We start from the raw sequence: 25,970 nt of genomic DNA, 5'->3' as shown, positions 1-25,970 counted from the left end.
AAACGTTATTCCTTAACACTGAATATATACAGACCGGATCACTGAATATATACAGAGCCCAGACCGGACCCCCGAATCTATACAGAGCCCAGACCGGACCCCCGAATATATACAGACCCCAGACCGGACCACTGAATATATACAGAGCCCAGACCGGACCCCCGAATATATACAGACCGGATCCCTGAATATATACAGACCGGATCCCTGAATATATACAGACCCCAGACCGGACCACTGAATATATACAGAGGCCAGACTGGACCCCTGAATATATACAGACCCCAGACCGGAGCCTCGATTATATACAGAGCCCAGACCGGACCCCCGAATATATACAGACCGGATCCCTGAATATATACAGACCCCAGACCGGACCCCCGAATCTATACAGAGCCCAGACCGGACCCCCGAATATATACAGACCCCAGACCGGACCACTGAATATATACAGAGCCCAGACCGGACCCCCGAATATATACAGACCGGATCCCTGAATATATACAGACCGGATCCCTGAATATATACAGACCCCAGACCGGACCACTGAATATATACAGAGGCCAGACTGGACCCCTGAATATATACAGACCCCAGACCGGAGCCTCGATTATATACAGAGCCCAGACCGGACCCCCGAATATATACAGACCGGATTCCTGAATATATACAGACCCCAGACCGGACCCCCGAATCTATACAGAGCCCAGACCAGACTCCCGAATATATACAGACCCCAGACCGGACCCCTGAATATATACAGAGCCCAGACCGGACCCCCGAATCTATACAGACCCCAGACCGGACCACTGAATATATACAGAGCCCAGACCGGACCCCCGAATATATACAGACCGGATCCCTGAATATATACAGACCCCAGACCGGACCACTGAATATATACAGAGCCCAGACCGGACCCCCGAATATATACAGACCGGATCCCTGAATATATACAGACCTCAGACCAGACCCCCGAATATATACAGACCCCAGACCAGACCCCTGAATATATATAGAGAGCCCAGACCGGACCATCGAATATATACAGACCCCAGACCAGACCCCCGAATATATACAGAGCCCAGACCGGAGCCTCGAATATATACAGAGCCCAGACCGGACCCCCGAATATATACAGACCCCAGACCGGACCCCCGAATATATACAGACACCAGACCAGACCCCCGAATATATACAGACCCCAGACAGGACCCCTGAATATATACAGACCCCAGACCAGACCCCCAAATATATACAGAGCCCAGACCGGACCCCCGAATATATACAGAGCCCAGACCGGACCCTCGAATATATACAGACCCCAGACAGGACCCCTGAATATATACATACCCCAGACCAGACCCCCCGAATATATACAGAGCCCAGACCAGACCCTCCAATATATACAGAGTCCAGACTGGACCCCCGAATATGCAGAGCTCAGACTGGACCCTCGAATATATACAGACCCCAGACCGGACCCCCGAATATATACAAACCCTAGACCGGACCCCTGAATATATACAGAACCCAGACCGGACCCTTGAATATATACAGACCCCAGACCGGACCCCTAAATATATACAGAGCCTAGACCAGACCCCCCGAATATATACAGAGCCCAGACCGGACCCCCGAATATATACAAACCCTAGACCGGACCCCTGAATATATACAGAGCCTAGACCAGACCCCCCGAATATATACAGAGCCCAGACCGGACCCCCGAATATATACAAACCCTAGACCGGACCCCTGAATATATACAGAGCCCAGACCGGACCCTCGAATATATACAGACCCCAGACTGGACCCCTGAATATATACAGAGCCCAGACCGGACCCTCGAATATATACAGAGCCCAGACCGGACCCCCGAATATATACAGAGCCCAGACCGGACCCTCGAATATATACAGACCCCAGACAGGACCCCTGAATATATACATACCCCAGACCAGACCCCCCGAATATATACAGAGCCCAGACCAGACCCCTGAATATATACAGACCCCAGACCAGACCCTCCAATATATAGAGTCCAGACTGGACCCCCGAATATGCAGAGCTCAGACTGGACCCCCGAATATGCAGAGCCCAGACTGGACCCTCGAATATATACAGACCCCAGACCGGACCCCCGAATATATACAGACCCTAGACCGGACCCCTGAATATATACAGAGCCCAGACCGGACCCTTGAATATATACAGACCCCAGACCGGACCCCTAAATATATACAGAGCCTAGACCAGACCCCCCGAATATATACAGAGCCCAGACCGGACCCTCGAATATATACAGACCCCAGACTGGACCCCTGAATATATACAGAGCCCAGACCGGACCCTCGAATATATACAGAGCCCAGACCGGACCCCTGAATATATACAGACCCCAGACTGGACCCCTGAATATATACAGAGCCCAGACCGGACCCCCGTTTATATACAGAGCCCAGACCAGACCCCCAAATATATACAGAGCCCAGACCGCAGCCCAAATATATAGAGACCCCAGACCAGACCCCCATATATATACAGAGCCCAGACCGGGCCCATGAATATATACGGTCCCCAGATTATATACAGACCCCAGACTGGACCCCCGAATATATACAGACCCCAGACTGGATCCCCGAATATATACAGACCCCAGACCAGACCCCCGAATATATACAGACCCCAGACAGGACCCCCAAATATATACAGAGCCCAGACCGGACCCCTAAATATATGCAGACCCCAGACTGGACCCCTGAATATATACAGACCCCAGACCGGACCCCTGAATATATACAGACCCCAGACCGGACCCCTGAATATATACAGAGCCCAGACCTGACCCCCGAATATATACAGACCCCAGACCGGACCCCTGAATATATACAGACCCCAGACTGGACCCCTGAATATTTACAGAGCCCAGACCGGACCCCTAAATATATGCAGACCCCAGACTGGACCCCTGAATATATACAGACCCCAGACCGGACCCCTGAATATATACAGAGCCCAGACCTGACCCCCGAATATATACAGACCCCAGACCGGACCCCTGAATATATACAGACCCCAGACTGGACCCCTGAATATTTACAGAGCCCAGACACACAGGTTGCACAGCTGAAGAATTAGCACAGCATAGACAGCCCTGACTTCTCAGTGGGGTCGGTCTTGTGGGGACATCACACCTGAGCAGTGTGTCCCGTCGTGCCGTGCCGTGCTGTGCCGTGCTGTGCCGTGCTGTGTCGTGCTGTGTCGTGCTGTGTCGTGCTGTGTCGTGCTGTGTCGTGCTGTGTCGTGCTGTGCCGTGCTGTGCCGTGCTGTGCCGTGCCGTGCCGTGCTGTGCTGTGCCGTGCCGTGCCGTGCTGTGCTGTGCCGTGCTGTGCTGTGCCGTGCTGTGTGATGCGCTGGGTTTGGTCTATGTTCCCGTCTGATGTAAGATTGAATTTTTCCTGATTCCTACCAGTGCAAACGGAGTTTTTGGCCTGGAAACCTGCGTGTGCCTCTGCGTGTGCCTCTGCGTGTGCCTCTGCGTCTGCCTCTGCGTCTGCCTCTGCGTCTGCCTCTGCCTCCTTGTGTGCCTCTGCGTGTGCCTCTGCGTCTGCCTCTGCGTCTGCCTCTGCGTCTGCCTCTGCCTCCTTGTGTGCCTCTGCGTGTGCCTCTGCGTGTGCCTCTGCGTGTGCCTCTGCGTCTGCCTCTGCCTCCTTGTGTGCCTCTGCGTGTGCCTCTGCGTGTGCCTCTGCGTGTGCCTCTGCGTCTGCCTCTGCCTCCTTGTGTGCCTCTGCGTGTGCCTCTGAGTGTGCCTCTGCGTCCCGGCCATCCCCTACCAGAGCGAATCTTCCACAATTGGCGGCTTGAAGTGCGCAGACGCGGTGAGGCTGATGCTAATGGTTTGCACTTTTGGCTGGGGCCAGTACATGTGCTGGATAAAGGGATTATCGCAAACCCAGACGAGGACATCTGCGGACTAGGAGGCTGCGGTGAAAGTGCTCATGGAGGTCGCCCGACAGCAGCACCAGCAGGGGATTGACCAGCTGCTGGTCCAGCACGTGACGGCACTACACACGGGAGAAACTCCTCAGGTGGTCCACTGTGCCCGGAAAGCGGTCCGTGCAGTAATCTCCAAAATGGAGCTATCGGAAGACGTGGAGGCCTGCCCTGGCCATATTTGTGAGAGTGACCTAGAGGGAGAGTCTGCACCGGGATCAATGAGTGGAAGTCAGTGCTCTGTTTTTGGCGTCAGGACCCCAGAAGTCCTTTTTCGACTTACCAACTGAGCAAGCGGTGGACTACTCAATCGTGAAGGGAGATCCTGGCAGAACTTGGCGTAAATGTGTTGGCTCGAATATATTGGAGTTTAACCTTTCCAAGCCAGCAAGGTCTCGGTGTCATAGAAAATAAAGGAGCGGGCAGCACTCTGCAGGTAGCTTCAGACAGCTTTATTTTTCGATGCTGACAGGTGTAACAGACATGAGGGAGTGGAGGGAGGGGAGCACGAGGACGACGGTACCGTTTCGCACCTCTAGGGGCGCTTTCACGGGTCCATACATAGTTGTATGGAAACGGTACCGTCGTCCTCGTGCTCCCCTCCCTCCACTCCCTCATGTCTGTGACACCTGTCAGCATCGAAAAATAAAGCTGTCTGAAGCTACCTGCAGAGTGCTGCCCGCTCCTTTATTTTCTATGAATTGATGGCTTCGTCTGGGCAATAGCACCACGGTTGAGACAGCAGCTTCCATCATACCAGGAATTTTTTCAGGATTGTGCCCGATGTCACAAAGCAACAACCACACTGCTTAGTGGTGAAACGAGATCATCTCACTACCTCTTGAAAGGGTAAGCAGTGCTGCGCACTTTTCCTTCTATGTTATTTCAAGGTCTCGGTGTCATGACTTGCTGCATCTGATACAGAAGTGGTTGCAGCCCGAGGTTCTGCCATGGTGGACGTCATAGTGGCTGATAAATTCTGGAGGGCTGCACTCCGTCCAGCGCTAGGTCGGACAGACATCTCCTAATAATGTGCTCCAGGTGGCGGACCATATTAAGCGGGATGGGGCTACCTAGGCGCTCTGAGGAATGTGGCAGGAAGTTCCAACCCGTCGGGCAAAGCCAAGGAGGGCCACTCAGTACTTATCCCTCAGGGAATGGACCCAATAGTTTAGCGATGCCAGGTCATGTAAGAACCAACCGCCCCCACTTTGCTGAGCCCATGGACACAAACCAGTTGCTGGCCAGGGGCAGAGAGGACTTACTACTGGGACCCGAATTGTCAGACTTAAATGTCTCTTGTGACAATATCAGTACTGTGCAAGTCCAAGACCCTATGTTGTCCTGGGCCAGGGAAAATGTATTAGATGTTGATGGAGAACCCCAACAACCCGGGGCAGATACCATGTTTCCTCGCTTCGAGGTTAACAAAGACTTGGTATCCCGAGTTTACCAAGTATGAGGCGAATCTATAGAACAATTGATGCCACAGGCATGGACCTTGCTCACATGATGGACCTTGCTCACATGATGGACCTTGCTCACATGATGGACCTTGCTCACATGATGGACCTTGCTCACATGATGGACCTTGCTCACATGATGGACCTTGCTCACATGATGGACCTTGCTCACATGATGGACCTTGCTCACATGAACTTGGCAGACACCTGGGCCCTAAGATAACCCAGGTTTCACAGGCCTGGTGTCTTGCAAGACGTAAAATGGTATTTTGGCTCGTCTCAGGTGACCAGCCCCCAGCCACATTTCCAGAGTCCCATGGCACCTTTGCTGATCCTAGAGATACTGTAGGAAAGAATAGCTATGCATTTGGTCGGTCCGGTAAATAAGTCATCCAGGGGTCATCAGCATATGCTGGTAGTCCAACATACAGTAAGTCGTCTAAAGTCATAGCCAAGGAGGCAATGTGCATGTTCTCTCGGGTGGGGTTACCTAAGGAGATCTTGACAGACCAGGGGATCCCTTCATGTCTCAGGTCATGAAGGAACTCTGCAAATTGCTAGATGTTAAACATTAGCGTACTTCTGTTTATCATCCCCAACCGATGGCCTTGGGCTGGGAAGCTGGAACAGGTTTGTGGGAACATTATACGTGAATGGACCGGCACGTCCGGCCCATATTCTTTTCTGTTAGACAAGCTGGACGCTTGGTTTGCATTCCTGGCTGATATAAGACTGTGGGTTTTTTTCTGTTTATCAGTAAGTGCCCCCCCCCCCAAGTGAGAATGACCAAATTGTGCCCCATTACCATTTTCCCTCCCCGGTGTCATGTGACTTGTGTTACAAGGTGTCAGGTGTGAATGGGGGGCAGGTGAGTTACATTCGGTGTTATCCCTCACACACTCTCTCATACGGGTCACTGGAGGGTCAGCATGGCTCCTCATGGCAAAGAATTCTCTGAGGCTCTGAAAAAAATAATCATTGCTCTACATAAAGATGTCTGAGGCTATAAAAAGCTTCCCACCCCCCTGACACGGTGGCCAAGACCATACAGAGGTATAACCAAACAGGATCCACTCAGAAGAGGCCTCGCCATGGGGGACCACAGGAGCTGAGTGCACGAGCTCAGCGTCATATCCAGAGGTCATCTCTTCAGAATAGATGTATGAGTGCTGCCAGCATTGCTGCAGAGGTTACAGGGGTGGAGGGGTCCGCCTGTCAGTGCTCAGACCATACACCGCACGCTGCAGAGGTTACAGGGGTGGGGGGTCCGCCTGTCAGTGCTCAGACCATACACCGTACGCTGCAGAGGTTACAGGGGTGGGGGGTCCGCCTGTCAGTGCTCAGACCATACCACGCACACTGCAGAGGTTACAGGGGTGGGGGGGTCCAATTTGGCCACTCTTACTTAGAGGTGTACTCATTTTTCTTGCCAGCGGCTTAAACATTACTGGCTGTGATGAGTTATTTCCAGTGTTATACATGTTGCACACTCACACTGCACATGTATCACAGGGGCAGATCGGCAGTGCTGTCCCAGGAAAAGATCCCCAAATAAATACCAGCCCTTTACCTGTAGAGGTGCTTATAAGCTAACAAAATCTTGTGTTTGCAGAAATCTGCAGCCTCAGTAATGTTCTCTGTTGTGAATATCATCAGAGATGGTGCTGCTCCCGGGAGTGTTTCTGGACTCCCTCTGGTGGCTAGTGCCGGTACTGAGTCTGAGTCTGCATCTGTTGCTCAGACAGGTGTTGGAGATGATTGCTGTTTCAGGAAGCCTATGGAGTCCAGCCTGGGGGGGGGATATAGGAAGGCAGTCTCTGTCTAACCTTTGCTGGTGATAATTGTTTCTGCTCCATGTGATGATGTCCTGAATTTTGTCCTCCAGCCTTTAGGACTTTGCCTTTCCCTTTAGGTTTTTGTTTTGCCTTTTTGCGCCTTTTTGGATTCTCCAGGAATGTTTTCTACAGCGTTTTTTTTTTGCTCCTTTGCATTGGTTTTGTTTCCATGTCATCCTGGTCTACAGCTATGCCTGATAAGTGTTTTGTTCTCTTAGTCTGTGCTTGGTTAAAGGCTGAATTTGCACTGAAGGGCGTTTCTGCTTAATCTATGTCTTTTTCTAAATTAGTGTTTGAGAATATTCCCTTTTTGTTTCTTGCATGTGAATAAGAGCTCTTCCTGCACCATGTTTGGAGGACGATTTATTCCCAGCAAAAAAGGGAGTTTTTACTCCCTGTTTGATCAGGAGTTTTGTATTTTTGTACCTCATGTGTTTTTGTAGTTAAGATCTTTTATTATATTTGCATTTTCTATTTAAATGTATTTGCACAAGAGTTCCTGATATAGTGGGAGGAAAGATCGTGTGATCTTTAAGTGAATTTTTGGTTATCAGGTGTTGGTATTATTCAGGGTTTTTACTGGCTGCAACCAGCAATCTATCCTATCTGTTTGTATCTAGCTAGCAGGGCCTCACCTTGCTTAACTCTATGTTTACCATCTGTGTATTGTTTTTTCTTATATCACTGTCATTATATGTTGGGGGCTTTGACTTTCCTTTGGGGCTGCTCTGAGGCAAGTCAGGATTCCTCATTCCATCTTTGAGGTCAGTTAGTTCTCCGGCGGTGACGAGGCGTCTAGGTTTGTTAGGAACGCTCCACCGCTACTTCTAGTTGTGTTTGTGTAGTCAGTGGATTGCAGCCAGCTAAGATTCCAACTACTCTTGTGTATTATCATCTTCAACCTTTTTATGGGATTGTTTCAAGATCTTTTGCGGTCCCCTGACCATAACAGTTCTCCCTTCTATTATTAGGACATGGATGTGACGCCCCGGCGCACGGAGACTGTGACGCCCCACCTCGCGGAGCCTGTGACTTCCCACCATGCGGAGCCTGTGACGCCCCACCGTGCGGAGCCTGTGACGCCCCACCGTGCAGAGCCTGTGACGCCCCACCACGCGGAGCCTGTGACGCCCCACCACGCGGAGCCTGTGACACCCCGCCTCGCGGAGCCTGTGACGTTCCCGTTCCCCTTTCAGCCGTACCCCATCCAGGAACAGTTCATGACGGAGCTTTATCGTGTGATCGACGCTGGAAAAGTCGGGATTTTTGAGAGTCCTACAGGCACGGTGAGGATTAGAGTCACTCCGCTCCAGGGTTGGGAGGGCGTCTCAGGATTGGGTCACACCTGTGTAATCTCCGCAGGGCAAGTCCTTGAGTCTGATCTGCGGCTCCCTGACGTGGCTGCGGGACTTTGAAGAGAAGAAGCGGCAGGAGGAGGCCGAGGCGATGGCGGCGGAAGCGACCAACGTGTCCACACCCGCAACCTGCGGATCCACCACCGAGCCCGACTGGGTGACCCAGTTCTTACAGAAGAAAGAAGAGATGGACGAGAGGAACAAGATAAAGGTGCGGGACGGTGACTGTGACCCGACCGGGACACGACGACAACCACTGAAGACCCCGTGCGGCTGCGGGGAGGGAACAGATAAAAAGTTCCCGTGTAATCTCTGCAGCTGCAGTACCCCCTGCCCGCCTGGAGGTGGCGCCATTAATCCGCTGAAGCTTCTATTACTGGCGGTGTTCAGATTCCACCATTTCTGAGCCGCCGCGGCCCCTGCAGGCGACATATTTGCATGAAATGAGAACACGCTCCATTTTCCTGCATTATCTCCTTTCTCGCTGGCTCGTGTGAGTCCCTTTCAGCCGGAGGTGTCTCCGTCATAATAACACCATCCCGCGATGTTAAATAATGCAAACCTCCCCCCCCCTAATCTATTTTTTATACCTCGCGCACTTCTCCCCGTTCATTACAGCGGTTTTATTCCCCACAGCCAGAAAAGTGCTTTTTTTTTTTTTGGGCCTCGCACATTTCATCTTCAGATTCGCCGACGCCGAGGAAAATGTGCGACGCTTGAAAGCAGCGGAATTTTTTTTTTTAGGTTTTAACCCTTTCTCACTCTCGGTGGGATTAGGCATGATAGGAGAATTTGTAGGTTTAGTGATTTACGCTGGCTTGCTGTCAGTGAACGGAGCGAGGCCCCGGGTGACGCACGCGGTTACGTTATGTCTGTGTCTCCCGCAGGAGGAGCAGCTGCGGAGGAAGAAACGAGCAGAGAAACTGGAGCAGATGCGACATAACGTCCAGATGAAGTTCGCCGCCAAGAGAAAGGTGAGGTGTGCGCGGATGAGGCAGCGGCGGTGGTGCGCTGTGAAAGGCCTCAGGGCGGCCGTATGGTCCCACCAGGTGCCGAGGTTTGAGATTAGTGCAGGACGACCGGTCATAGGTAGAATTGCAAAGTTCTTCGAAAAAATAACTTCATATAGTTCCCAGCTCATTGCCTAAGTTACCGACCACCTCTGCAGTGTTATCAGCGGTGGCCGGTTTCCTAGGTAACAAGTGAGCGCAGGCTCTTTGCTTTAGTGCAGCCCCGAAGCGTCAGCAGCTTCAGTCGTCCGATACTGGAGAAGATCCACTGCGTGCAGCACAAGCGGAAAACTACTCTGACCCGCTACAGCCGCACTCCTGCACAGGTCACATGTCTCCTGTAAGATCTTCTCACACTTCCATGGTTCCCTCCCTCGTGCCCGGGATGAGTGGATCCTCCTCGGGATCTCGCCCATCCTCCTCGGGATCCTGCCCATCCTCCACGGGATCTTGCCCATTCTCTTCGGAATCGCTCCTCCTCCTCGGGATCTCGCCCTTCCTCCTCAGGATCTCACCCTTCCTCATCGGGATCTCGCCCGTCCTCCTCAGGATTGCTCATCCTCCTCGGGATCTCGCCCGTCCTCCTCGGGATCTCGCCCGTCCTCCTCGGGATCCCGCCCGTCCTCCTCAGGATCCCGCCCGTCCGCCTCAGGATCCCGCTCGTCCTCCTCGGGATCTCGCCCGTCCTCCTCGGGATCTCGCCCGTCCTCTTCGGGATCTTGCCCGTCCTCCTCAGGATCTCGCCCGTCCTCCTCGGGATCTCGCCCGTCCTCCTCGGGATCTCGCCCGTCCTCCTCGGGATCTCGCCCGTCCTCCTCGGGATCTCGCCCGTCCTCCTCGGGATCCCGTCCGTCCTCCTCGGGATCCCGTCCGTCCTCCTCGGGATCCCGCCCGTCCTCCTCTCGATCCCGCCCGTCCTCCTCGGGATCCCGCCCGTCCTCCTCGGGATCTCGCCCGTCTTCCTCGGGATCTCGCACACTCAGGCTTTTCAGTGTCTTCTCCTCTTCTTGTTTCTTGCTCCCCTCCAGAGGGAGGAGGATGATGAGACCCTTCGTCTTCTCCGGCTCAGTCAGCAGATATTGTCCCCCGGAGGGGACGGCCCGGCCCTGGAGCCCGGAGAGGAAGAGCTGCTCCTCGCCGAGTACCAGAGCGACGAGGAGGCCAAGAAAGGCAGAGGGTATGATGGCACTTGTAGTTCTCCACAACACACATTATACATGATTGGGGGTCCCGGGGTCGAGACACTAACGGACCGGTCATGAGGGGCCGATTCCTGCGATTCTCTACTGAGGGTTACTTTTTTTCTTCCTTCTGTTGCCAGATCTGATGATGATGATGACTGTGAGGAAGAGCACGTGACCAAGGTAAGCAACAAAGCCGCCATTAATTTCATAGCCCGGTCACCTCTGCGGCCTCCGGGGACCGCGGATAATGCAACATCGGACAATTATGGACGTTCCCCGTCTCCGGGCCTGAGCCTATTACTGCTGAATCCCCGGCCCCTCTCATAGATACAGGCAAAACTCCAGCAGTGACCGGCGCCGAAGAATACCCTGACCGCGAAAAAAGGAGAAAGTATCTATAGATCGCGGCCATTACATCCAGCTCCAGCATCAATCATTAACGCCGATAATTCTGATCCGCAGCGTCCTCCAAAAGCATAAATGTGATATATATATATATACTGCAGCAGCGAAAGGAGGGGGATAAAGGCCAGTCTGCATCTAGAAAGAGCCAGCTTTACAATCTTATCATATACCTCTGTATACTGGGAGCTCCCCCTAGTGGTGACTGCAGACAGGATCTTATCATGTATCTCTGTATACAGGGAGCTCCCCCTAGTGGTGACTGCAGACAGGATCTTATCATGTATCTCTGTGTACAGGGAGCTCCCCCTAGTGGTGACTGCAGACAGGATCTTATCATGTATCTCTGTATACAGGGAGCTCCCTCTAGTGGTGACTGCAGACAGGATCTTATCATGTATCTCTGTATACAGGGAGCTCCCCCTAGTGGTGGCTGCAGACAGGATCTTATGTATCTCTGTATACAGGGAGCTCCCCCTAGTGGTGGCTGCAGACAGGATCTTATCATGTATCTCTGTATACAGGGAGCTCCCCCTAGTGGTGGCTGCAGACAGAATCTTATCATGTATCTCTGTATACAGGGAGCTCCCCCTACTGGTGGCTGCAGACAGGATATTATCATGTATCTCTGTATACAAGGAGCTCCCCCTAGTGGTGGCTGCAGACAGGATCTTATCATGCATCTCTGTATACAGGGAGCTCCCCCTAGTGGTGGCTGCAGACAGGATCTTATCATGTATCTCTGTATACAGGGAGCTCCTCCTAGTGGTGGCTGCAGACAGGATCTTACCATGTATCTCTGTATACAGGGAGCTCCCCCTAGTGGTGACTGCAGACAGGATCTTACCATGTATCTCTGTATACAGGGAGCTCCCCCTAGTGGTGGCTGCAGACAGGATCTTATCATGTATCTCTGTATACAGGGAGCTCCCCCTAGTGGTGGCTGCAGACAGGATCTTACCATGTATCTCTGTATACAGGGAGCTCCCCCTAGTGGTGGCTGCAGACAGGATCTTATCATGTATCTCTGTATACAGGGAGCTCCCCCTAGTAGTGGCTGCAGACAGGATCTTATCATGTATCTCTGTATACAGGGAGCTCCCCCTAGTAGTGGCTGCAGACAGGATCTTATCATGTATCTCTGTATACAGGGAGCTCCCCCTAGTAGTGGCTGCAGACAGGATCTTATCATGTATCTCTGTATACAGGGAGCTCCCCCTAGTAGTGGCTGCAGACAGGATCTTATCATGTATCTCTGTATACAGGGAGCTCCCCCTAGTGGAGGCTTCAGATAGGATCTTATGTGTCTCTGTATACAGGGAGCTCCCCCTAGTGGTGACTGCAGACAGGATCTTATCATGTATCTCTGTATACAGGGAGCTCCCCCCAGTGGTGGCTGCAGACAGGATCTTATCATGTATCTCTGTATACAGGGAGCTCCTCCTACTGGTGGCTGCAGACAGGATCTCATCATGTATCTCTGTATACAGGGCGCTCCCCCTAGTGGTGGCTACAGACAGGATATTATCATGTATCTCTGTATACAGGGAGCTCCCCCTAGTGGTGGCTGTAGACAGGATCTTATCATGTATCTCTGTATACAGGGAGCTCCCCCTAGTGGTGGCTGCAGACAGGATCTTATCATGTATCTGTATCCAGGGAGCTCCCCCTAGTGGTGACTGCAGACAGGATCTTATCATGTATCTCTGTATACAGGGAGCTCCCCCTAGTGGTGGCTGCAGATAGGATCTTATCATGTGTCTCTGTATACAGTGAGCTCCTCCTAGTGGTGGCAGCAGACAGGATCTTATCATGTATCTCTGTATACAGGGAGCTCCCCCTAGTGGTGGCTGTAGACAGGATCTTATCATGTATCTCTGTATACAGGGAGCTCCCCCTAGTAGTGGCTGCAGACAGGATCTTATCATGTATCTCTGTATCCAGGGAGCTCCCCCTAGTGGTGACTGCAGACAGGATCTTATCATGTATCTCTGTATACAGGGAGCTCCCCCTAGTGGTGGCTGCAGACAGGATCTTATCATGCATCTCTGTATACAGGGAGCTCCCCCTAGTGGTGGCTGCAGACAGGATCTTATCATGTATCTCTGTATACAGGGAGCTCCCCCTAGTGGTGGCTGCAGATAGGATCTTATCATGTGTCTCTGTATACAGTGAGCTCCTCCTAGTGGTGGCTGCAGATAGGATCTTATCATGTGTCTCTGTATACAGTGAGCTCCTCCTAGTGGTGGCTGCAGACAGGATCTTATCATGTATCTCTGTATACAGGGAGCTCCCCCTAGTGGTGGCTGCAGATAGGATCTTATCATGTGTCTCTGTATACAGGGAGCTCCCCCTAGTGGTGGCTGCAGACAGGATCTTATCATGTATCTCTGTATACATGGAGCTCCCCCTAGTGGTGGCTGCAGACAGGATATTATCATGTATCTCTGTATACAGGGAGCTCCCCCTAGTGGTGGCTGCAGACAAGATCTTATCATGTATCTCTGTATGCAGGGAGCTCCCCCTAGTGGTGGCTGCAGACAGGATATTATCATGTATCTCTGTATACAGGGAGCTCCTCCTAGTGGTGGCTGCAGACAGGATCTTATCATGTATCTCTGTATACAGGGAGCTCCCCCTAGTGGTGGCTGCAGACAGGATATTATCATGTATCTCTGTATACAGGGAGCTCCCCCTAGTGGTGACTGCAGACAGGATCTTATCATGTATCTCTGTATACAGGGAGTTCCCCCTAGTGGAGGCTGCAGATAGGATCTTATCATGTGTCTCTGTATACAGGGAGCTCCCCCTAGTGGTGGCTGCAGACAGGATCTTATCATGTATCTCTGTATACAGGGAGCTCCTCCTAGTGGTGGCTGCAGACAGGATCTTATCATGTATCTCTGTATACAGGGAGCTCCCCCTAGTGGTGGCTGCAGACAGGATCTTATCATGTATCTCTGTATACAGGGAGCTCCCCCTAGTGGTGGCTGCAGACAGGATCTTATCATGTATCTCTGTATACAGGGAGCTCCCCCTAGTGGTGGCGATCTTATCATGTATCTCTGTATGCAGGGAGCTCCCCCTAGTGGTGGCTGCAGACAGGATCTTATCATGTATCTCTGTATACAGGGGGCTCCCCCTAGTGGTGGCCGCTGGAAACGTACATGTAAATATCTTCTGTGATGAGTATAACCTGTGGACTGATGGGATTCGGACTGGGGATCACCTATATTACCTCTAACCCTAATCTCCTGTTTTCCCCTCGCACAGATTTATTATTGCAGCCGCACTCATTCTCAGCTTTCTCAGTTTGTCCATGAACTGCAGAAAAGTCCATTTGGGAGGGAGACCCGTCTGGTGTCCCTGGGGTCCCGGCAGGTAATCACATCATTATTATTTTATTTTCGTTTTGCTTTGTGGTTCGGTGGCCTATATTTCTCTTAGGGCTGGTGTTTGCTGGGGGGGGAGCCATACTGCCGTCTGTATAGAAGGGACAAAGGAGCCCGATGACATCCCTTATTTCCATGCGTTCATTGTCAGCCGCGTCCTGTAGGTCGTTGTCGGAGGCTGATGAATATTCCTGACAGTCTCCTCTGCCGCAGACCCAGCACATTTTTACATAATGTCCCCATTTTGGGAGGATATATCTAGGGGAACGGCTCTGTCCCCGTACTGAGCGCTCGTTTGGATTTGCTGCTCCGTCACCTCCCCTGTGATATACGCAGCGGTGCAGACAGGAGTAGTAATGGCCGACGGTGAAATCCAAGTGCAGGTGAAGGAGACTCGGAGGAGGCGGAAAGTAAAGTTGTAAGGACGCTCGCGGTCACGTGTCCCTGTGCTTCTCCGCAGAACATGTGCGTGAATGAAGACGTGCGGCGGCTCGGCTCCGTCCAGCTCCTCAATGACCGCTGCATGGAGATGCAGAAGAGCAAACGCGGTGGGAAAGAAGCTTATATGTTCCTTTACATTTCTCTATTTTTATATTGACGTCTTTTACCAATTATTTTTTTGTTCTCCTTCCAGATAAGAAAAGCGAAGAGCCGGAAGGGAAGAGGCCGCGCGGGGGTCGGGCGACTTGTCCTTTCTATTCCTACGACCAAATGCAGTTTTTGAGAGATGAGATTCTGGTGGAGGTGAAGGACATCGAGCAGCTGGTGACTCGGGCCCGCGAGGTGAAGGCCTGCCCGTACTACGCCAGCCGCTACGCCGTACCGGCCGCACAGGTGAGTGGACACCGAGCCACACCGGGCCTAATGGGATCAGTGGGACAGATGGAGAGGGCAGTGGAGCGACGGCGGCGGCGGCGTCCGGAGCCAACACCACATCTGCCAGGTGTAATAATAACCCCTCAGTCATCACATCAATAGTAATACCAGACACGGCCTGCGGCTGGGGGGGGCGCTGTTTCCCATTCAGTCCCACCACTAAGGATTGTACCTGTTTCTTACTATTATGGCTTCCGTTTCCACTGATGATGATTTTTTTACGCGTTATTTAACCCTTTGCGTCTTCTCAGTCCTCACAATGTCGTACTTGTCTGTTTTCCAGCTGGTGGTCCTCCCTTACCAGACGCTGCTCCATGACTGCACCCGCCGGGCGTCCGGCATCAAACTAAAGCAGCAGGTGGTGATCATCGACGAAGCGCACAACCTGATAGACACCATTACCGGCATGTACAGCTCCCAGGTGACCGGGGCGCAGGTGAGCCTTACCGCTTCTCGGACCCCCGAGGTCTGATATTAATGACCTTCCTTGGCTCTAAGACGGCTGCCAGGAGGAGTTACCGTATATTTTTGGATTATAAGACGCACTTTTCCTCCCAAAAATTTGGGAGGGAAGTGAAGTGAGAGGTGCGTCTTAGAATACGAATGTAGCTCACTGGGGGGTGGTGGAGAGGGGTAGCAGGAGGCAGGGGCAATGCTCGGTGGCTGTACAGGGGCTGCAGTGGCTGGGCTGGTGCTGGGGCGGCGGCGGCTGAGTTGAGGCTGCGCGCAATGAGGACTTCAAATAATGGCACCAGGAGTCAGCGCGAGCTCTCGGCTCAAGATTTCATCTGCATACACTCCGCCTCTGACCCATTGATCTCCCAGGAGCGGACTTAAGGAAAATGGCGCCCAGAGGTGGCGCGTGCGCAGATGAGATCTCAACTTGTCATTGAGCCCGGAGCTCAATCTGCGCACGCTCCTACTCGGGGTGCCATTTTTTTGGAGCCCTCACAGCCCCCAGCCCAGCCGACCCAGCCCAGCAGCCCCAACCCCAGCCCAGCAGCACAGCCGCCCCAGCTCCAGCCCAGCCGCCCCAGCCCAGCAGCACAGCTGCCCCAGCTCCAGCACAGCCTCCCCAACACAACCACCCCAGCTCCAGCACAGCCGCCCCAGCTCCAGCACAGCTGCCCCAGCACAGCCGCCCCAGCTCCAGCCCAGCCACCCCAGCTCCAGCACAGCCGCCCCAACTCCACCACAGCCGCCCCAGCTCCAGCCCAGCCGCCCCAGCTCCAGCACAGCCGCCCCAGCTCCAGCACAGCCGCCCCAGCTCCAGCACAGCCGCCCCAGCTCCAGCACAGCTGCCCCAGCACAGCCGCCCCAGCTCCAGCCCAGCCGCCCCAACTCCAGCCCAGCCACCCCAGCTCCAGCACAGCCGCCCCAACTCCACCACAGCCGCCCCAGCTCCAGCCCAGCCGCCCCAGCTCCACCACAGCCGCCCCAGCTCCAGCACAGCCGCCCCAGCTCCAGCACAGCTGCCCCAGCACAGCCGCCCCAGCTCCAGCCCAGCCACCCCAGCTCCAGCACAGCCGCCCCAACTCCACCACAGCCGCCCCAGCTCCAGCCCAGCCGCCCCAGCTCCACCACAGCCGCCCCAGCTCCAGCACAGCCGCCCCAGCTCCAGCACAGCTGCCCCAGCACAGCCGCCCCAGCTCCAGCCCAGCCGCCCCAACTCCAGCCCAGCCGCCCCAACTCCAGCCCAGCCACCCCAGCTCCAGCACAGCCGCCCCAACTCCACCACAGCCGCCCCAGCTCCAGCACAGCCGCCCCAGCTCCAGCACAGCTGCCCCAGCACAGCCGCCCCAGCTCCAGCCCAGCCGCCCCCAACTCCAGCCCAGCCACCCCAGCTCCAGCACAGCCGCCCCAACTCCACCACAGCAGTCCCAGCTCCAGCCCAGCCGCCCCAACTCCACCACAGCCGCACCAGCTCCAGCCCAGCCGCCCCAGCTCCAGCACAGCCGCCCCAGCTCCAGCACAGCCGCCCCAGCACCAGCACAGCCAGGCCCACAACTCCAGCACAGCAGCCCCAGCCCAGCCGCCCCAACTCCACCACAGCAGCCCCAGCTCCAGCCCAGCCGCCCCAGCTCCAGCCCAGCCGCCCCAGCTCCAGCCCAGCCGCCCCAGCTCCAGCCCAGCCGCCCCAGCTCCAGCCCAGCCGCCCCAGCTCCAGCCCAGCCGCCCCAACTCCAGCCCAGCCGCCCCAACTCCAGCCCAGCCGCCCCAACTCCAGCCCAGCCGCCCCAACTCCAACACAGCCGCCCCAACTCCAACACAGCCGCCCCAACTCCAACACAGCAGCCCCAGCTCCAGCCCAGCCGCCCCAGCTCCACCACACCTGCCCTAGCATAGCCGCCCCAACACACAGCTTCCCCAACACCAACACAGCCACCCCAACCCAGCCGCCCCAGCTCCAGCCCAGCCGCCCCAACTCCAGCCCACCCGCCCCAACTCCAACACAAGCCGCCCCAACTCCACCACAGCAGCCCCAGCTCCAGCCCAGCCGCCCCAGCTCCAGCCCAGCCGCCCCAGCTCCAGCCCAGCCGCCCCAGCTCCAGCCCAGCCGCCCCAGCTCCAGCCCAGCCGCCCCAACTCCACCACACCTGCCCCAGCACAGCCGCCCCAACACACAGCTTCCCCAACACCAACACAGCCACCCCAACCCAGCCGCCCCAGCTCCAGCCCAGCCGCCCCAACTCCAGCCCACCCGCCCCAACTCCAACACAGCCGCCCCAACTCCACCACAGCAGCCCCAGCTCCAGCCCAGCCGCCCCAGCTACAGCCCAGCCGCCCCAACTCCAGCCCAGCCGCCCCAGCTCCAGCCCAGCCGCCCCAGCTCCAGCCCAGCCGCCCCAGCTCCAGCCCAGCCGCCCCAGCTCCAGCCCAGCCGCCCCAGCTCCAGCCCAGCCGCCCCAGCTCCAGCCCAGCCGCCCCAGCTCCAGCCCAGCCGCCCCCAGCTCCAGCCCAGCCGCCCCAGCTCCAGCCCAGCCGCCCCAGCTCCAGCCAGCCGCCCCAGCTCCAGCCCAGCCGCCCCAACTCCAGCCCAGCCGCCCCAACTCCAGCCCAGCCGCCCCAACTCCAACACAGCCGCCCCAACTCCAACACAGCCGCCCCAACTCCAACACAGCCGCCCCAACTCCAACACAGCAGCCCCAGCTCCAGCCCAGCCGCCCCAGCTCCAGCCCAGCCGCCCCAGCATAGCCGCCTCAACACACAGCTTCCCCAACACCAACACAGCCACCCCAACCCAGCCCGCCCCAGCTCCAGCCCAGCCGCCCCAACTCCAGCCCACCCGCCCCAACTCCACCACAGCAGCCCCAGCTCCAGCCCAGCCGCCCCAGCTCCAGCCCAGCCGCCCCAGCTCCAGCCCAGCCGCCCCAGCTCCAGCCCAGCCGCCCCAACTCCACCACACCTGCCCAGCACAGCCGCCCCAACACACAGCTTCCCCAACACCAACACAGCCACCCCAACCCAGCCGCCCCAGCAGCTCAGCCCAGCCGCCCCAACTCCAGCCCACCTGCCCCAACTCCAGCCCACCCCGCCCCAACTCCAACACAGCCGCCCCAACTCACCACAGCAGCCCAGCTCCAGCCCAGCCGCCCCAGCTCCAGCCCAGCCGCCCCAACTCCAGCCCCAGGCCGCCCCAGCTCCAGCCCAGCCGCCCCAGCTACAGCCCAGCCGCCCCAACTCCAGCCCAGCCGCCCAGCTCCAGCCCAGCCGCCCCAGCTCCAGCCAGCCGCCCCAGCTCCAGCCCAGCCGCCCCAGCTCCAGCCCAGCCGCCCCAGCTCAGCCCAGCCGCCCCAGCTCACAGCCCAGCCGCCCCAGCTCCAGCCCAGCCGCCCAGCTCCAGCCCAGCCGCCCCAACTCCAGCCCAGCCCGCCCCAACTCCAGCCCAGCCGCCCCAACTCCAACACAGCCGCCCCAACTCCCCCAACACAGCAGCCCAGCTCCAGCCCAGCCGCCCCAGCTCCACCACACCTGCCCCAGCATAGCCGCCCCAACACACAGCTTCCCCAACACCAACACAGCCACCCCAACCCAGCCGCCCCAGCTCCACCACACTGCCCCAGCATAGCCGCCCCAACACACAGCTTCCCCAACACCAACACAGCCACCCCAACCCAGCCGCCCCAGCTCCAGCCCAGCCGCCCCAACTCAAGCCCACCCGCCCCAACTCCAACACAGCCGCCCCAACTCCACCACAGCAGCCCCAGCTCCAGCCCAGCCGCCCCAGCTCCAGCCCAGCCGCCCCAGCTCCAGCCCAGCCGCCCCAGCTCCAGCCCAGCCGCCCAGCTCCAGCCCAGCCGCCCCAGCTCCAGCCCAGCCGCCCCAGCTCCAGCCCAGCCGCCCCAGCTCCAGCCCAGCCGCCCCAGCTCCAGCCCAGCCGCCCCAGCTCCAGCCCAGCCGCCCCAGCTCCAGCCCAGCCGCCCCAGCTCCACCACACCTGCCCCAGCACAGCCGCCCCAACTCCACCACACCTGCCCCAGCACAGCCGCCCCAACACACAGCTTCCCCAACACCAGCACCACCGCCCCAACCCAGCCGCCCCAGCTCCAGCCACCACAGCTGCCACTGTTGACAGTCTCTGCCTCCTGTGACCCTGCTCCACCACCGCTGCCCCCCTCCGGTAAGACACCACCTGGTTATACAATGGACTCTTTTTTTGTTTTGTTTTTTCTTCACCCTTTTTTTTTCCAAATTTGGGGTGCGTCTTATAAACCGAAAAATGCGGTACATGGTTGCATATTGGGCTTTTATCTCTTCCTGGCCCTGCAGGGATACGGATCTCCCATATAGTTTAGGCCGGAGCGCCCCTTTATGGTAACACATGATATAGGATGATACGTTGCACCGGCTTCCGCTTCCTGCTCCCTTTTCTTTAGTGCAGACGCAATAATTGGTTAATTACAAGCGAATACTTTTTTTTTTTTATCCTTCAGATAAAAGGAAAATATTAATTAAAATAGAAAATGAAATCGTCTGCTCCGTGTAATTGGGTTTAGAAATCCCCCGAGGGGCGAAGTCTGCGCCCGTCAAATCCCACAAAGTTCTGCAAACACAAAAAATATGGTGTGTAATAGAATCTGCCACTAATATTAGACTCCGGACCCCGAGAGGAGGCGACAATGGCAGAGACGCCGCTGCTGATACCACATGGAGCGGGCGATTAATCACCCGCGGGTCCGGCAGACGTTCTGCAACGTTGGAGGCCGGCGTTTTTCGTTTGTATCAAATATAATGGCGAAAATGTGTTTTGTTTTTTTTTTGTTTTTTTTTGGAAAACTCGCCCCTGTCAGGGACTAAGGGGAGAGAAAAAATGTAAAAAGGGAAGAAAAAAACGAAAAATCTCACGCCGGCTCTGGGCTGACCTCGGCCCGTTTATCACCAGCCTAACACGAGGCCTCAGAAATCGGAGGATGAGGAGAAGCAGCGGACCGAGGCGAAGGTCGGGCCCCGGCGACCGCCAGCAGCAGACCGAGGCAAAGGTCGGGCCCCGGCAGCCACCAGCAGCAGACCGAGGCGAAGGTCGGGCCCCGGCAGCCACCAGCAGCAGACCGAGGCGAAGGTCGGGCCCCGGCAGCCACCAGCAGCAGACCGAGGCGAAGGTCGGGCCCCGGCAGCCACCAGCAGCAGACCGAGGCGAAGGTCGGGCCCCGGCAGCCACCAGCAGCAGACCGAGACGAAGGTCGGGCCCCGGCGGCCGCCAGCAGCAGACCGAGGCGAAGGTCGGGCCCCGGCGGCCACCAGCAGCAGACCGAGGCGAAGGTCGGGCCCCGGCGGCTGCCAGCAGCAGACCGAGACGAAGGTCGGGCCCCGGCAGCCACCAGCAGCAGACCGAGGCGAAGGTCGGGCCCCGGCAGCCACCAGCAGCAGACCGAGGCGAAGGTCGGGCCCCCGGCAGCCACCAGCAGCAGACCGAGGCGAAGGTCGGGCCCCGGCAGCCACCAGCAGCAGACCGAGGCGAAGGTCGGGCCCCGGCAGCCACCAGCAGCAGACCGAGGCGAAGGTCGGGCCCCAGCAGCAGACCGAGGCGAAGGTCGGGCCCCGGCGGCCGCCAGCGTCTCCATATAGATTACTAACATTTCATTTTTGCCTTTCTGGGTCGGATCGGCCGCTCGTTCCCCGTTTGTTGCTGCTAAATAGAAGGCGCCGAGAAAAGCAATCTCATTGTGATGAAGCCGTAATTGGTTTTCCGGCTGAGCGGACTCTCAGCGCCGCCGCTCTCCTGCCCCCATTGTATCAGCGCGGCCGGGTCACGTCGCCAGCTCCGCACATCTGGATCTCCCGAGAAGCCTGTTAATAGGGTCCCGTGCCCCCACCTGCCCAGGGATGCACCGCAGGGGGGCGGCTGCCACCAGATGTCGCCGCATTCTGCCCGGATCGTTCACTGATCACAGAGGAGGAAAAGAAAAGAAAAACACAAAGTTTTATTAATTTCATAGAGTTTCGAGGTCGTCATCTTCCATCTGGGAGGCTGCAGATTAACCCCTTCCTGAGATGTGCGAGTGTATGAAGCCAGAGGCAGCAACCGGAGCTCACGCAGATCACTGCTTAGATGCCCCTCACACTTCCATATAACCCCTTCATTATCTGATGATTTTTCATGTCCTGAACTTTTTGTTTTTTTGGGGTGATGAGGTATAGTTTTCACTTTACGCCATCACTGTTCAAAAACAAAATGTGTGTGTGTATATATATGTATATATATGTGTGTGTATATATATATATATGTGTATATATATGTGTGTATATATATATATATATATATATATATATATATATATATATATATATATATATATATATATATATATATATATATATATACACAGTTTATATATATATATATATATATATATATATATATGATATATTTAAAAGATATCAGGTGAAATAAGTATTGAACACATCACCAATATATCTCTAAAGCTACTATTGACATGAATTTCTCACCAGATGTCGGTAACAACCCATCCAATCCACACAGGCAAAGGAATTAAACCATAGATGTCTATAACCTTAGTGTTGAGCAATGACCCAGGAAAAAAGTATTAAACACATGTAGAAAGAGAGGCGCAAAAATCCATGGACAGTCCTGACACCAGCTGATATCTATCACTAATTAGAAAGCAATACTGATGATTAGTGAAAAATAATATCAACTGGTTTGAACTGATGGCTGATAACAAGGTGTTTCTTTACCAAGGTGCCACACAAGAAACATCTCATAATGGGTAAAACCAGGGAGCTGTATCAAGACCTTCACTTAGTGATAAAAAATATCAGCTGGTTGAACTGATGGCCGATAAGGTGTCTCATTACCAAGGTGCCACACAAGAAACACCTAGTGATGGGTAAAACCAGTGAGCTTTCCCAAGACCTTCACAACCTTATTGTTGCAAAACATACTGATGTCATTGGCTATCCAAGAATTTATAAACTACTGATAGCTCCAGTGAGTGTTAGGGACATGATCCAGAAGTGGAAAGGACATAATTTCACCATAAACCGGCCACAACCAGGTGCTCCCAGCAAGACGTCAGACAAAGGAATGAAAAGAATTATCAGAAGAGTTGTCCAAGAGTCAAGGACACATGAGAAGAGCTATAGAAAGACCTGGAATCAGCAGGTACAATTGTATCACAGAAAACAATAAGAAGTGAACTCCCCCTCCGTGGCCTGTATGCACGCTCCTGTATGCACGCTCCTGTATGCACGCTCCTGTATGCACACTCTTGTATGCACACTCTTGTATGCACGCTCACCATGCAAGACTCCATTGCTGAACACAAAGGTTCAAGCTTTAGGGTTTGCTCAACAACATTTAGAGAGGCCTGTGAAATACTGGGAGAATATAGTCTGGTCGGAGGAGACCAAAAAAAGAACTCTTTAGAGGTTATAATATAAACCATGTTTGAAGGCCAAAAGGCAAATCACCCCCCAAAACACCCACAACAGTGAAGTGTGGAGGTGGGGACATCATGTTTTTCAGCATACGGCAACAGTTCATGGGGCAGCTCTGGAACTGAGCATTTCTGGCTCAGAGAATAGCCAATCAACGAGGGGTGTCGGTTGTCAGAGCCCGGACGATCAGACATTGATAATGTATACTAAAGATGGGCCATCAATGTAAAAGTAGTGGACAACCTGTTTAAGTGCCACTCTGTAATTGACAGCAGCGATCAGAGCTAGTTCAGTGCTGGCTGTATAGCAGTGACAAATAAGCACATGATGTTGTCAATAAGGGGTTAAACGATTTGTTTCTGGGGACGGAGGTTCGCTCTATCCCATATCAGTTCCTCTGAGACACAATTATGTGTTGCTGATGATGTAGCCATAGATGTGTCAGGGCCTGCTTAAGGACCCCATCGCGGTCCCCTAGGGGGATTAAAAAAATATGTAAAAAAATAGCTTTAAAATTTAAAAACCTTTTAGTTTAAATCTCCCAATATTGAACATTCTGGAAAAATAAGTAAAAAAAACAACAATCTTTTGTATCGATGCATGTATAAAAGTCTAATACGATACACTCTATTGATCCCGGGGGAAATTATCGGGATCAATAAAGTGTATCGTATTAGACTTTTATACATGCATTGATACAAAAGATTGTTATTTTTTTACTTTTTTTTTCAGAGTGTTAAATATTGGGAGCATAAAACTAAAAGGTTTTTGAATTTTAAAGCTATTTTTTTAATCCCCCTAGGGGACCGCGATGGGGTCCTTAAGCAGGCCCCGGGACATCTATGGCTTCATCATCAGCAAGACATAATTGTGTCTCAGAGGAAAAGGATATTGGATAGAGCGAACCTCCCTCCCCAGAAACAAATCGTTTAACCCCTTATTGACTACATCATTTGCATATATATCAGTGCTCAAAATATACAATCAGTAAACTGTATTTCTAAAAAAAAAAAAAACAGCTCCAGTGACGGAAAACTGGAAAAAATTATAGATGTCAGAAAATGTCGTGTAAATATCTTTCAGTTTACATCTCCAACCAATCTCAAGGATAAACGGAGTTCAGCTCTGAGGCCCCTTCATAGGCTTCACATGCCCAGAAGTGCTTTGGAGACTGTGTCCCGAGCTGACGCGTGACCACCTCCACATCCAGTCATTTAGGTTTTCGCAATTTTCCCCCATAGTCCATAGATGCAGTTAAGACCTCGGCACATAATTGCGTTGCGCTCGTTTATGGCGCCCGGGATTGCCGGTAATTAGCGCGCTCGCTCCGCGGCGTCGTGTTCTGCAGCCGCAGGTTCTGGCTCATCCTTCATACAGAATGTCTCTTCTTTGTGTCCGGACCCCCGGGGCCCGCGGGACCCCGGCTCACTCTCCGTCTCTTTCCTTGCAGTTGTGTCAGGCGCACTCGCAGCTGGAGCAGTACTCGGAGCGATACAGGTATTTACCGTAATGAGGCCGTAATCTGCCGGCTGTCACTTGTACATTTCCCTGGTAATTTTCTTCCATTACGGAGGATGGCAGCGACTGCCGGCGCCGCACACAACGCTCCGCTTCTATTGATTCAAGCTTTTTTTTTTTTTTGATTTGCTCAACAGCCGTCCTTCCATTTACAAAATGTGTTTTATGTTCCCTCTTCTACTAACATCCTGCAAACTGCGAATCACAATGTGCACCGCGGAGATAAAACCGCACAATGCACACCACGCAGCGCTACACACTGTACATACAGCGCATTACTCATCCCGTATTATCCTCCAGAGCTGTGCTCACTATTCTGCTGGTGCAGTCACTGTGTACATACATTACATTACTGATCCTGAGTTACCTCCTGTATTTTCCTCCAGAGCTGCACTCACTATTCTGCTGGTGCAGTCACTGTGTACATACATTACTGATCCTGAGTTACCTCCTGTATTATACTCCAGAGCTGCACTCACTATTCTGCTGGTGCAGTCACTGTGTACATACATTACATTACTGATCCTGAGTTACCTCCTGTATTTTCCTCCAGAGCTGCACTCACTATTCTGCTGGTGCAGTCACTGTGTACATACATTACTGATCCTGAGTTACCTCCTGTATTATACTCCAGAGCTGCACTCACTATTCTGCTGGTGCAGTCACTGTGTACATACATTACATTACTGATCCTGAGTTACCTCCTGTATTATCCTCCAGAGCTGCACTCACTATTCTGCTGGTGCAGTCACTGTGTATATACATTACATTACTGATTCTGAGTTATCTCCTGTATTATCCTCCAGAGCTGCGCTCACTATTCTGCTGGTGCAGTCACTGTGTACATACATTACATTACTGATCCTGAGTTACCTCCTGTATTTTCCTCCAGAGCTGCACTCACTATTCTGCTGGTGCAGTCACTGTGTACATACATTACTGATCCTGAGTTACCTCCTGTATTATACTCCAGAGCTGCACTCACTATTCTGCTGGTGCAGTCACTGTGTACATACATTACATTACTGATCCTGAGTTAC

General features: G+C 54.1%; 1 protein-coding gene across 5 annotated transcripts in view; it reads left to right on the top strand.

The window, feature by feature from the left end:
* Positions 1 to 25,970, top strand: part of DDX11 (DEAD/H-box helicase 11) — a 51,070-nt gene that overhangs the window by 1,709 nt on the left and 23,391 nt on the right. For 3 of the 5 annotated variants that reach the window (XM_075343646.1, XM_075343645.1, XM_075343649.1), the window contains exons 1-11: positions 5,631 to 5,889; positions 8,266 to 8,580; positions 8,657 to 8,860; positions 9,537 to 9,623; positions 10,688 to 10,836; positions 10,981 to 11,023; positions 14,519 to 14,626; positions 15,098 to 15,185; positions 15,272 to 15,471; positions 15,797 to 15,949; positions 24,863 to 24,909. In XM_075343646.1, coding sequence (XP_075199761.1) covers positions 5,821 to 5,889; positions 8,266 to 8,580; positions 8,657 to 8,860; positions 9,537 to 9,623; positions 10,688 to 10,836; positions 10,981 to 11,023; positions 14,519 to 14,626; positions 15,098 to 15,185; positions 15,272 to 15,471; positions 15,797 to 15,949; positions 24,863 to 24,909 — 1,463 coding nt within the window. In that variant the 5' untranslated portion in view covers positions 5,631 to 5,820. Of the gene's footprint in view, positions 1 to 4,714; positions 4,846 to 5,630; positions 5,890 to 8,265; positions 8,581 to 8,656; positions 8,861 to 9,536; positions 9,624 to 10,687; positions 10,837 to 10,980; positions 11,024 to 14,518; positions 14,627 to 15,097; positions 15,186 to 15,271; positions 15,472 to 15,796; positions 15,950 to 24,862; positions 24,910 to 25,970 lie in introns of those variants that run through there. The other 2 variants (XM_075343648.1, XM_075343647.1) reach the window with 2 other exon arrangements.

This window comes from Anomaloglossus baeobatrachus, chromosome 4, assembly GCF_048569485.1.
Source record: "Anomaloglossus baeobatrachus isolate aAnoBae1 chromosome 4, aAnoBae1.hap1, whole genome shotgun sequence".
NCBI lineage: Eukaryota > Metazoa > Chordata > Amphibia > Anura > Aromobatidae > Anomaloglossus > Anomaloglossus baeobatrachus.
Note: the sequence above shows the minus strand (reverse complement) of the source record. Positions and strands in the feature narration are given on the sequence as shown.